We start from the raw sequence: 13,439 nt of genomic DNA on the forward strand, positions 1-13,439 counted from the left end.
ACGAGTGCAAGTCAGATTGTGATTGTTTGGGGGGTTTGTACGAACCTGGGGGTCCCCCAAGATACTTACATATAGCACTATCAACATTGTGTTTTCTACATTTGTCTGTATTGTATAAAAAGAATACATTGTTAGAGTGTGTTAACAAAATGAATACATTTGACAATTTCTATTACTTGAGAAATATTGAGTTATTAGATTTGTTGTGACCTCCTTCTAAGCTATATTGCGTCTTTTCACACGCTTAAGTGTTCAAGGCAAGGTTGTTCTTGTATCATGCAGACAGTAGAACTTTGGGTGCCCAGATCAAAGGGGTGAATCCAGCTAGGGATGGCTAGAATTCTACTCTTCACTAATGGACCAAGCTTTGTGTTGGGTAATATAAAGCACCAAGTGACAATTTTGCTAGTGTTGTGCCCTACCTAAATTACAATAATAACAAAGACAGAGGCAGTTCTAAAGATGAGGCCTTGCATTAGGAACCAATATCGCAACAAACCAAAGGCTTGAACTGAGAATAGTATCTAGGGTAATCGCAAGGCACTCTGTAGTGTTCTCCGAGACGTGTCGAAAGAAGAGGTCCCAGCCCAAGATCTAAGGCCAGGTGGGGTGTCAGTGGTGGCACTTGGATTGAATGTGAAGTGTATGCTTAGTGACGGGAACGCCCTTTCTTTCAGCAACCAGGAGCTCAACAAACTCATGAGCTGGAGGGAGGATGATGAGGCTCGGATGGACGTCAGAATACAGAAGAGACATCGGGTGGACATGAAGAAAGAGGTCGGACTGCTCAACAAGGAGTTATTGATGGTTAGTAGTGAAGTCAGATAAGCTTCTGTTGCTGGGGGTCGTTGGGTGTTCAGCGGCTGAGAGCGGCTTGGGTGGTGCTGTGACTAAGAGGGCAAGCGGCTGAGATGGGGACCCATGGTTTAGAGCAGTGGCGGTTGCAGAGTCCTGGGATGCTGTGTCTGAAATGAGACACAGGTTAGAGGGGGCTCGTCGGGCGGGGAAGGGGAATACAAGGAGCGGCTTGGCTTTGACGGAAAGAGCAGGGCCTGACTGGCCATAGCGAGCACAGGGTATTTCCCCAGTGGGCCGGGGGGGGGGGGCAGTTTTGTGCCACTGGGGCCGTTTTTGCACCAGGGCTGCAATATCGGCCCCCTGTAACAAAAGCGGGAGCGGTCCTTCTTGCTAGCACTACCCCTCCCTCCTAGGGCCGGTCAAGCAGGTATTTGCCAGGGTTGACTGCTGTTCCCAGTCCAGCGCTAAGAAAGAGGGCAGGGTTGGCAGGGGCGTCATGACTGAGATGGGGCACATTGGCAGCTGGTGTTCTGTTGCCAAGTAGTGGCATGGGATGAAGATGACTTGTGGATCAGGGACCGTGTGGGTGACAGTGGACACAGTTAATCCTGACGCGGAGGGTCCCTTTGGTCAGAGGAAAAAGGGGACCCGAGTCAGAGGCACTTGACATGGATCAAAGGACACATGGTTCAGTGGTGTCTGGGGCCCCGGCGGCTGGGTGTTGAAGAAGTACAGGCCATTGAAGCCTCCCTACAGGGTTGGGACGTGGGTCAGAGGGTCCATGCCACTGAGCGAGGAGTGACTCAGGTCAGAGGCTGAGCTGTGCCTGAAAAACAACAGACTTCAGCAGGGACTCTGTGGCTCATATGAGGGAATCAAGGTGGAAGGGGCTTACTGACCAAGGGGATATGTGTGTCAAAGAGAACCGTACATGGCCCTATTGCTTTGGGGTAGGCGGCATGAATCAGAGAGGCCATGCATGTCAAAGGAGACACTGGTCAGGGGTGGGGCTATGACTGAGAGGGCAGGCAAATGGGTCAGTAGGGGCCAGTGGCTGAGAGGGACACATGAGTTAGGGTGCTGTGGTCATGGAGGACTGTAGTAGGGGTCTTGCAGTATGAGTGGCCCCTTGAATGAGAGGGACGAGGTGTCTAAACAAACCTCACGGTTGCGTATGAACAAGCAGTCCCTTTGACTGAAATGTCAATTGGGGGTGATGGCATGCGCCTGGGATATGCCTTGTGTCTAAAACAGGGAACGCATTAGTGAGATGGAGTGTGTGATAGGTCAAAGGGTTCCCTCTTAGAACATAGGTCAGAAGGAAGCTCTGAGTTTGGGGTGGAGAGCAGGGAATTGTGACTATGGCTAAAAATCTGAGTGGCGACCTGTTGGCATGGTAATGCCCAATACATGGTAAACGAATGTGCACCTCTGCCCTGAGTAAATTGTATGCAACGGATAACCTGATCTTTCTACTGGCTGCAGCACACGTGAAATCCTGCATGGTAACTGAGGTCTGGAACTGACTATCTTTTCTTTATATCGTGGACTTTGTAGGTCTTGTCCGAAAACGTTCTTGTATTTCAAAAAGCTACCCGTCCCTGGTTGTATTTGTTACAGGTGGGTGCAGTGCTGTGGTTACCGTTGTCAGTTTCGGCGTCTCGGCATGGCTGGTTCTAGCTTTTTGAAATACAAGAACGTTTTCGGACAAGACCTACAAAGTCCACGATATAAAGAAAAGATAAGGGAAGAGAGATACCCCAAAGGCTTTTAAAGAAATAGGCTGGAATAAAGAAATGACCCGAAAAATACCGGTGTGACTACAGAGGGATCTTACAAAAGACAACTTACCGGATATACTCGCAGCGCCCTGAAGAAACTCCTTGGTAGGGAGTGAAACGCGTTGGCTGATCTCACTACTTATTTTATTGATATGCCTTTTGTTGCTGAACAAAGATAAATAAAGAACATTTCTCTACTTATTTTATTTGGACTTTCATTTTGGTGCGCCCCCTTGAGTATCTAAACTATTACTGCATAGGTTGGTGGTAGAATGTAGCTGATAGGTGGGTGGATTTTATAGGTGGTAGAAACTGCCAGAGCTTCTTAGGGTCCTGGCATTGCTGAATATTGGTGAGATCTTTGCCTGGCAGCATAGGGGGTGCAAACTAGAAGAATTGTATAGGTTGTCCATCTTTCCAAATTTCAATAGTGAGCAGACAGCATAACTACATATTAGCCAGACTGATGGGAAGAGAAGCAGATGTTGTAATTGAGCAAATGCATCTGGCAAGAACTCACCATCGCACTTTAAAAAAGATGGCGTCTAAATGTGCATTCATGAACCGGGACAGAAGGCTAGAATGGAAAGAAGAGTTCAGCGTTAAATATACAGAGGAGATGAGAGGTGACAGATGACTGGAAGACAGGTGCATGAGATGTCGCCTTTGCACTACACACAGAATCATGGATAAGAAGAACAAGGGAATTGAAATTGGTTACCTGGGATAGGTGAGATTCAAGGAGACGCGGTTACAGCATTGAAGACCAAGACACAAAGACATGAAGTTATCAGACAGACCATGGAGTCTCTAGCAAATAGGCATTCATGGGCACAGCGGTAAGGAGAACAATGGAGGAGAATGGACAGGGTTGACATTAAAACTGGAGCAGGAGAAGACGCTGTCACTGCGGCGAGGACCCTGACACTAGATACAGAAGACAGTGTTACATTAGACAAGGAGACATGTCTAATGGAGCACAATGGAAGTGAAAGGAAACTGGGCTACCAGGAATACCAGATTGGAAATTAATAATGAAGGATAGAAGGTAAAGCACAAGTCTGGGTAGTGAGTGCAGGAAAAGGGAGAAACAGAAAAGCAGGTTTAACAACGTAGAGACTGAAGCATGAGTCTGAATGTCCAACTTAACATTGACAACAGAACGCTGTCTTCAAGTTAAAGGCAAATTTAACTATAGTCTTCAACCTTGGTGTTGAAACCAGGGTGTTTTAAGTTGGCTCTCACAGGGAGGAACGAGTCTCAACCCAGCAAAGCTGAGGTCAACCTTGCGCTAATAGCCAGGGAAGGCCTCCTGATGCAACAGGGGCCCGCCAGAAACATGAAATGCTTCTTGTTAGGAACCCTTCCAGAAAAAACATGGGAAAGAACACAGGCACACACCGCTGGTTGACGATGACAGGTTCTGAAAGGTAAACAGGCAGTGCCGCCTTGAATTGGGGGTCAGTAATTCTAAGAGTAACTGTCCTTCACCAGGGCACCACCAACAGACCAGGAAAACATGGGTATTGAGGCAGGCTTAGAACTGTACCAGCCGGTGTGAGGCTACAAGGGAGACAAGCAAACACGGAGATTCAGGACACAATGACCAGCAAGAATTCAGGACTCTCAACGTCAAGGAACAGGCACCCAACACCTGGCTCACTTGTGCCATGGTAGAAATCCAAATTAGTGGGAATAACTTCTACTGCAAGAGACTGAGTAGAAGCTGGACGACACTTCTGAGAGACGAGGGCATGAGATGCTATCACTGCAGCATCCCAGTATACCTGGTTAAGGAGAACAAGTCAAGGAAAAAGAAGACGGTATTCCATCATGGACTTCTCTCTGATAGTCTTCTTTAAAATCATATATATAGTGTATCAACAAACCTGTAAACCTTTATACAATAATACTAACATTTCATAAGTTTTGAAAATATCCAACATTATCTTGACACATAATTAGTGGACTCTCTGTTGTTAGCCTGATTAAAAACATTATAACATTTCAGCATTACTACAATCATAGATCAATAAGTCTTCCAATTGGTGATCATATTTCTTTCTGGGGTTTCTTGACTAAAGTAACCGGGAGGGCAACACCGCTGATTATTCAATAACTTGCACCATCACCCCATTATAGCCATAAGAGGTCACTGATCAAGTCAGAAGAGCGCAAATTATCTTTGCAGCCCAAGGTCCCTAGGAGTGAGGTAAGTTGCCACGTGAAGCTCAGGGAGTTTGATTAAGTACAATGCGTAAGATTTATTGAATCACTAAAGGGTCAGTATCCTCAGTTTTAACCCATTGCAGGACAAATTTCTTAATTGTCACTTCATGAAAAGGATAAGATGTCATACAATTAGTGATCCAATCACAGCCCAACATCCTCAACCCAACAGTTATGGAGTTGATTAAGAGTTTTTTGCTATCCGTCCAGGCAGAATATCTCCTCGCGTGAAGAACTGGGATTACAAGTGCGTAACCTTTTATCTGGGATTACCGTAACCTTTTATCTGGGAATACAATTACGTAACCTTTTACTGGATGGAACGTATAGAGATTGGATGCAGCACACCTACTGTTGTGAGAACAGGAATACAGAAACACTGCAAAGGTGACAAACATATATACACGAAGGCCCTGTCAAAATTACATACAGGGAGAGACAGACAAGTATGTCGGGGAAAATAAAATGTGTATGCGAAGTGGAGGAAACACTGCAACTTTAGCAAAAATAGACTCTCAGGACAAAGACAAAGAAGGACAAAATGAGTTAAGCTGAAAGACCAGGGCAGAAGGTTCAACAATGCAGAGGCAGAAGCTTGAGGCAAAAGCTCCCCATCAACACAATTAACCGTTCATAGTTAAAAAATGAAAGGCATCTTCCATAAGCTCTTCTAGCATATGCTGATTGAATTTTGTAGTTTGTGTAACTTTGAGGTGCTGTGTTGATCCCAGTGTTGCTGAGATCAATCACTCAAAGAGAAAAGCAAAGCATGTTAATATTTGAATGCAACAAAGGAATAGAGTCGAACTCCAGAACAGAAGATAGAATGTGCTTAGTTATGAACAATGAATTATAGATGGGTAACAGTGAATTATGGTGATGTTTTACACCGAGAGGTTTGAGTGACATGAAATAGGTGGAAGCGAAGCTCGATTTGTTTCTGATGTCACTCAGAACCCCGAGGTGAAAAACATCCCTGTGATTCACTTTTTACCTGTCTATAATTTTATGTCTGATAGAAACTTCTAGCTGCAGATTCCTTACCTTAGAATTATCCCCAGGCATCAGACTGGAGCTGGAAATTTTCAGCGACATTACACCTGCAAGCCAGTAGGTGGTATTGTTCGGCTCCATGTGGTATTGTCAGCATTGTCCATGCCAAAGGTACTGTGCGTGGTGCTTGTATAAGCGCCATCTCAGCACACTGACGTCAGTTCTTTCTTTTTGTGACAATTAGCACAGATCCAGACAAGAGCTTTCCCCAGTCACTTTTTGACTGAGCTTCTTCCTTTGGTCAAACATTTTTAAGACATTGTCTCCTGGTGTGGCAGGATTGTCCTGGCACCTGTCACTGGCAAATGTCTTTAGGAAAGATCCACACCTACCTTGTCTGCCTTTTGTGCCTCGAGCGCGACCATGACACCAAGACCTACATCGATTGTTGTGACTTGCAACCCAAGGCCTTGAAGGAGCAGTCACTCAAGCTTCTTGCTGTTCCACGTGTGACACAGCAATGGTCGCAATCCTGGTATAGGTCGTGGAGCACTCGTAGTTGAAGGCATCCTGGCGTCCGGGTCAGTCCCACAAGCATAAGAAGAACAAGAAGTCGAAGAGGACTTCCACTTCGCCCCATCTGTCAAAATCATCCAACGAGAATAGGGAACGTCAGCATTCGAGGCGTGGCTCCGCGTTTGAGCCTGTGCCAGGGCCGTCTCCGCGCCTTCCGAAGTTTCCTGGACCTAGAGTGACCCCCACCCAACTCTGTGAGTTTTATCAGGCCATGCACCTCATATTTGGGCTACCTGTCCTTGCTAGCACTCCCTTGGGCCCCATGAGTTTAGGAGGGGGCCCTACTGCTTTTCCACAGGCGGACTCGCCTCCAGCTCCATGGATGAATACAGACTGTTCTGGTTGAGCCGCATCAACCTTACCCGGGCCGGGTCTATTGCTGCCATCCCTAGCGCTGCCAGCGTCCATCGACTGCTGGTCTCCATACTCATGCCCGACTCCGGCATGGAGCCTGATGAGTGTCGTCCAACACCATCTGTGTAGCTGATTGAAGGCATTCCTTCCAGGCCTGAGCCATTGCCCTTTTCCTATGGACTAGGACTTGGGGATGATTAGGTGGTGCCAATTGACCCTAATGAATGCCAGGCCTTCAATGCCACCAAGGACACCTGGTATGAGAATATAACATTCTCAACAAGAAGAGAATTTTCATCAAATTTGCTCAAAAACCTAAAACATTTCGGGTGGGAATCACCCTTTGTCAGTGGTTACTTTAGAAAATGCGTTAGTTCTCCAGTGTCCTGCCACTGGGATCTAATCTGGTTTCTTGGCGAACCCTTGAACTACAGGTTTGCAACCACTTGGCTACCATGAGTTTGGCATAAACTGCTTCACTTATTATATCTTGGTTAGTTTTCACAATGTAAACGACGCATTGCCCACCTTTCATGATATTCTAACCTTACCCCTGACGAAGGGTGATTCGCACCCGAAATGTATTGAGTTTTCTGAGTAACATTGATGAAAATTCTCTACTCGTTAAGGATGCTATATTCTTGTCGTCAGCAAATCTGATGTAACATTTGTAAACCAGACATCAATCATACAATCAACTTAATAATCTACAGTTGTTGCATCATAAAGCATTGATTATTGTTTTGGACTTTCTTGAAGTTGGTTAAAATTTGTGTACATGAAAGCTTTAGGGCACCGCTGTGTGTGCTGTATCTAGGACACTATGGTCTCTTAGGGTTTTTTATCTGCCATCTCCGCCTTCCTGAAGCTGCCAGATCAGCCCTCCAACTTCAAGTCCCTTATTATAAATAGGTCCCTTAAAGGTCTGCAGCAAGTTTCCTCCAGCTCCCTTCATTATGCCTCAATGGAATCTTAATTTGGTTCTTACCTTTCTAATGTGTGCTCCCTTTGAGCCGCCTAATATCTGCCCTCTGAGACTCCTCACCATCAAGATGGCCTTTCTGGTGGCAATTACATCTGCCACAGAGGGTCAGTGACCTGCAGTTGGTGTCATCCCACCCTCCATATCTCTCTTTTTTCCCCCAAACTGGTCCTGTGGACTTGAGCATCCTTCTTGCCTAAGGTAGTCACCTCATTCCATGAAGGCCAGTCCTCACTTTGCCTACCTTTTTTGCTTCACCATATCCCTTTAAGGAAGAGGAGAGACTCCACTGGCTGGATCCAAAAAGAACGTTGTCGTTCTACATTGACTACACAAAGCAGTTCCAGATTGACAATCAACTCTTTGTGGATATGTCGGAGCCAAGAAAGAAAAGACTGTGCAGAAACGAACCATCTCCTAATAGATTGTACTCTGCATTAAGATCTGCTATGCACAGGTCAAGAAGCAATCTCCAGAGGATTTGCATGCCCATTCCACCAGAGTAAAGTCTGAGACCTCTGCGTTAGCATGCCCTCTTCCAGTCCTAGACATCTGCCAGGCAACAACATGGGCGTTGCTGCACACATTTACCAATGATTACTGCCTGGTCAGTGAGGTCCATTGGGACGGGCACTTTGCCTGCTAGGTGCTGCAGAACTGTCTGGTCTCAATCATATTTGCAGGCCCTCCTCTGGGGAGGTATTTGCTTGGGTATCTATTCTAAGGTAAGGAATCTACTGCAAGAAGTCTCTATCAGATGAACAAGTTACTCACCTTTGGTAGCGCCTTATCTAGTAGAGACTATCTAGTTGCAGATTCCTTAACAACCCAAACATCTTCCCCTCTCTGCGGACAGATTTATAGGTACCGGGCCATTCCCTTTTCAGGGCCCTAGTTCCACACACTAGTGGTCATTGTTCTTCGTAGCTCTGCACTTCCAGATTGAAAGTTGCGATAGAAACTGACATCAGGGCATTGGGGTGACGCCTATGTATGCACTGCACATTTCACTTTCAGCGCTGACAATGTCAAGAGCGTCATTTGGAGATGAACTACGCCAACTATCGGCACGCAGGGGTATTGCTCACGAAAAAGTTCTGAATCCAGTCTGACACCTGGTAAAAATTCCAAGGTAAGGAATCTGCGTCTAGGTAAAGTTTCTCCCAGTTAAGGCATTCCAGATGGTGAGTAACATGTTTGTTATATATACCCCACCATCATCTGTCCCTGTTTCAACAGCTAAGCAGGAACAGAGGAATAATGGAGGAACCATACTTAACATGGCATCCCCTCCGTGTCCCAAAATATTTTTTTTAACCCCGACCTCATGTTGCCTACCCTCTCCACTCACTGTGCCTTCCCTTTCCTTTCCTTCAGAAGATGTGCTCCTTGCATTCAATTGCTGCTCGGAAAGGCCTTCAGAGAGTCCAGCCAGAGCAGCCTGGGATTCCTTTCTGACATAGCAACAATGACTATGGAGTTCTGTAAAGCACAGTTGTTGTCACAGCATTTAATTACCAGTTGTAGAGGCTGACGTTTACACTAAAGGCTCTTTGTGAGCGCGTTCTACAGGCACCACCACCCAGTGAACGAATGTGTACATTCCAAACATACCTTGACAAGGCTGGCTAATGGGCAATCCAAATGGTGGCTGCATTATGAGTGGACCTGCAATGGCTGCACTGAGTATAAACCCTTGCACAGCTTCAAAATGGGCAGTCCAGCATGACTGGATAGTGAGCTGATACTAGTAGACTAAGGAAATGCTGCATTATGTGGGGATTTCAACATGACAAGAGTAGTGAGAGGGTATAGGAATTGTTGCATATTGGGCAGGCACAGGTATGGCTGTAAAGAGGAAAGATCATGCGTGACACCCAGCATTGCTACATGTTAGTAGACTGAGCCATGACTACATAGTGGGTTGACGCAGCCATGTCTGTATAGACCTTGGTATGTTCATCCAAAGCAGACAGATCATATAAAGCGCTTGTGGATTGGACCAACTCCCAACAAGGCTTAGCTGAACAGTGCATGGCTATTCGGTTATGGACATCTCTGCACAATGCACAATGGTCAACACCTGCCTTTGTTTGGTTACATAGCTACACCCTTGCATGTCCCTAAATCTACACTTGTTCATTTTTCTTCCCATCAGGTGCGTCAAGCCGCTCTTCAGAGCCTGCTGCAATGTGAGTACCTTCAATACCAGGAGGAGCTGAACCGCATGGGGAAAGCTTTCTACGTGCAAAGGATGTAAATGGGATAAACAAGATATTACAAAGAAGCCCGGGACCTGTCAAGCCTACAAAAAGATTGTATGCCAAAGTTGTATGATCATCCTATTAAACACACAGGCCATTCCGACCTCAAACTGTGCCAATGGCCTGTGCAAAGCCAAATGAGTTTCTATTGGCCATGATTTCTAGGCAACATTCAGTCAGTGTAGTTGGAAATTAGCCAGAGATCACAGACAATTCAGTCTTCCCAACATTTCTGATAACCTAAGAACCTAGAACATTTGTAACCAATGTTTTATTAAGTTGTATTTTTCTTCCCAAATTCAAGTCCTTGATGTAGGTTGTACAGCAGTGTTCTCCAACCAGGCGCATACACGATTGTAGTGTTCACCTGCTTCACACTGGTAAAATACACAAAACCTCTGGACACAACTGGTCAACCAGATGTTCATTCACCACCGTGCGGTTCCGGGATATTGTTATCGCAATATCGTCAGCATATCGCCTTATATAAATTTTGCTCCCTATATGTAGTTTGCTAAATCATCCCCTCTTTGGAGTAAATACCAGAAAATCTGTTCTCAAAGGGTTGATATTTTTGTGCATATTAATTAGAACACCAAATTTATGTTGTACAGTATTCTGTTATACAACCATTCACAAGATGCACATGTGAATCTGAAGCAAGTTTGGCATAGAGGGATCTCACAGAGAAAGAGAAGGGGATATCCTGAGGCTCTTGCAGGAATGGGTGACAAGACCGTGTAATCCTGCCTGTGGTGGGACAGCAAAGATGAGTGTCCACAAAGGATCTTGATGGAGTGGCAGAGAAATCGCAGACTACGCTGAAATGATCACACAGAATTATCTCATTAGCATAGATGAATCTTAGTGGGTGGGAAGTTGGGTTGAATTTGAACAGAATTGTTTATCATAGGTCAGGGATGTCCACATAGGTCCAGTCTAGGAAAGCTGGATCCCTGCTACATTTTCTCGATAACCTCAATAAAACTCATTTCCTTACACTTAATTCAAAGAACAATATTTACTTAATCTCAAGTTATCCTAAAAATATAGCTTGGATCCAACCCTCCAGGACACAGGGGCGACTCGCAGAGGTAACGCTGTGGAGCAATAAGGCGGGCCGTGGGCGGGGCTGGGTGGGGTGGGGTAGTGGAGTCCAACATACGAAGCAGATATTTAATTATTTATTTAGGTTCACCTTTGCCATCGTAGGTCAGACTTCACTACCCCCCCACCCAGCCCCGCCCCCGCTTTACTGCCCCACATCGTTACCTCTGCGAGCCGCCACTGTCAGGACATATTCAGTATATCTCCGATGAATGGAACTCAAGTCAAGAGTGGGATGGGTAGCATATGGAGTTCTCGCGGGTGCACCACCTATTGGGAGGATGATGGCTTCTGACCGAAGTTACGCCCTCCTCAAAAGATGAGAAGATGAATGTAAAGGAGAACAGCATATGATCAAATATTTTACAAAATCATATTAGCCGACTGAGGGAGCGAAATCAGGAAGTTTATTTTTGCTTGCCTTTGAGTAGTAATTGGCTCAAGAGTGATCTTGGAGGAAGAGAGTATATGCTCGCCATAACATCTATAGATAGTTAAAATAATAATGATTTTTTTTCAATAAAATCTTTGTATTCCTTTAAAAGTAGGAGGGTTGCTTAGTTGGTGGTGGGGGCAGTGCACTGCCTGGGTCTGCAATGAGTGAGGGAACTAAGGTAAGGGTAGGTGGTTTCACTTAGTAGGGGGTCATGGCAGAGATGGAAGTAGGTAAAAGTTAGATGATGGTGATCTTTTAAGATGAAAGGAGTTACCTAATAAAACGTGCGGAAGCACATAGGTCTGGTGAGCTGATGGTTTTCTAGGTCAGATCGGTACTGAGTGTGTACAGGGTGTGAGAAAATGACTACAGCTCGAGGCAGACATCAGATATCTAGTTGGCAACTGGGTACAGGATGTGATGAGATGAGTAGAGGTCTGATGGCAGATGGGCGCTGGTTATGATGAGATAAGAAGCTAGCGGCAGAGGTTGGGAGTGAGGTACAGATTGTGATGAGCTTAGAAGAGAGCAAGAGGCAGAGGAGGAGCTCTTTGGATGGCAGATAGATACCAGTTGTGATTAATCGAGAGCTAGTGGCAGGGATTCGATCTTTGGTTGCCAGTCAGGTGCTGGTCTTGATGAAATGAATAGAGCACTCGTGGCGGGATGAAATCTTTAGTTGGCAGTCGGGTGCTAATTTTGATGAGATGAGTAGAAAGCTAGTGACAAGGATGACATCTTGGGTTGGCAGTCGGGAGCTGGTTATAATGAGATAAGTAGAGAACTAGTGACGGATAGGTCTGTGGTGAGCAGATGGGTGCTCCTAAATGATGAGATGAATAGCGAGCTAGTGGTGAGGATGTGATCTTTGGTTGGCAGTCGGGGCAGGTTATGATGATATGAGTCGAGAACTAGTGGTGAGGATGTGATCTTTGGTTGGCAGTCGGGGCAGGTTATGATGAGATGAGTCAAGAGCTAGTGGCGAGAATTAGATATTTGGTTGGCAGGTGGGTACTGGTTTTGATGAGATGAGTAGAGAACTTCTGGCGAAGATGAGATTTTTTGGAGCCAGACAGGTGCTGGTTATGATGAGATGAGTAGAGAGCTAGGGTTGAGGATGAGATCTTTGGTTAGCAGGTGCAAGGTAGGGTATGATGAGATAAGACGTGAGCTAGTCACGGGGATGCGATCTTTGGTTGGCAGACATTTGCTGGTTATGATGAAATAAGTAGTGAGCTACTGGCGGGGATGAGATCTTTGATTGGCAGGCAGGAGCTGGTTATGAAGAGATAAGTAGAGAACTAGTGGCACGGATAGATCTTTGGTTTGCAGATGTGTGCTCATTATGATGAGATGAGTGGCAAGCTAGTTGTGAGGATGTTATCTTTGGTTGGCAGTCGGATGTATGTTATGATGAGATGAGTAAAGAGCTAGTGGAGTGAATGAGGTCTTTGGTTGACATACCGGTGCAGGTAATGAGGAGATGAGGAGAGAACTACTGGTGGGAATGAGATCTTTGGTTAGCTGGTGCGTGCTGGTTACGATGAGATAAGTAGAGAGATAGCGGCGGGTGAGATCTTTGGTTGGCTCTTGGGTACTGGTTTTGATGATATGAGTAGAGCGCTAGTGGAGGGAATGAGATCTTGGGTTGGCAGGCGGGTGCTGGTTATGATGAGATGAGATGAGTCGCGAGCTAGGGGTGGGGCTGAGATCTTGGGTTGGCAGGCGGTGCTGGTTTTGATGAGATGAGTTGAGCGCTAGTGGAGGGAATGAGATCTTTGGTTGGCAGGCGGGTGCTGGTTATGATGAGATGAGTCGAGAGCTAGGGGTGGGGCTGAGATCTTGGGTTGGCAGGCGGTGCTGGTTTTGATGAGATGAGTCGAGCGCTAGTGGAGGGAATGAGATCTTTGGTTGGCAGG

The 13,439-nt window shown here is 45.9% G+C and overlaps 1 protein-coding gene across 1 annotated transcript in view; it reads left to right on the forward strand.

Moving 5' to 3' along the window:
* The window catches only part of CFAP141 (cilia and flagella associated protein 141), a 29,992-nt gene extending 19,878 nt beyond the window's left edge, over positions 1-10,114 (forward strand). Inside the window, exons 3-4 of the mRNA XM_086946382.1 lie at positions 678-807; positions 9,872-10,114. Of these exons, the coding sequence (XP_086802508.1) occupies positions 678-807; positions 9,872-9,973 (232 nt within the window). The 3' untranslated portion in view covers positions 9,974-10,114. The remainder of the gene's footprint in view (positions 1-677; positions 808-9,871) is intronic.
* Positions 10,115-13,439: the final 3,325 nt, after the last annotated feature.

Source organism: Lissotriton vulgaris, chromosome 12 (genome assembly GCF_964263255.1).
Source record: "Lissotriton vulgaris chromosome 12, aLisVul1.2, whole genome shotgun sequence".
Classification (NCBI taxonomy): Eukaryota; Metazoa; Chordata; class Amphibia; order Caudata; family Salamandridae; genus Lissotriton; species Lissotriton vulgaris.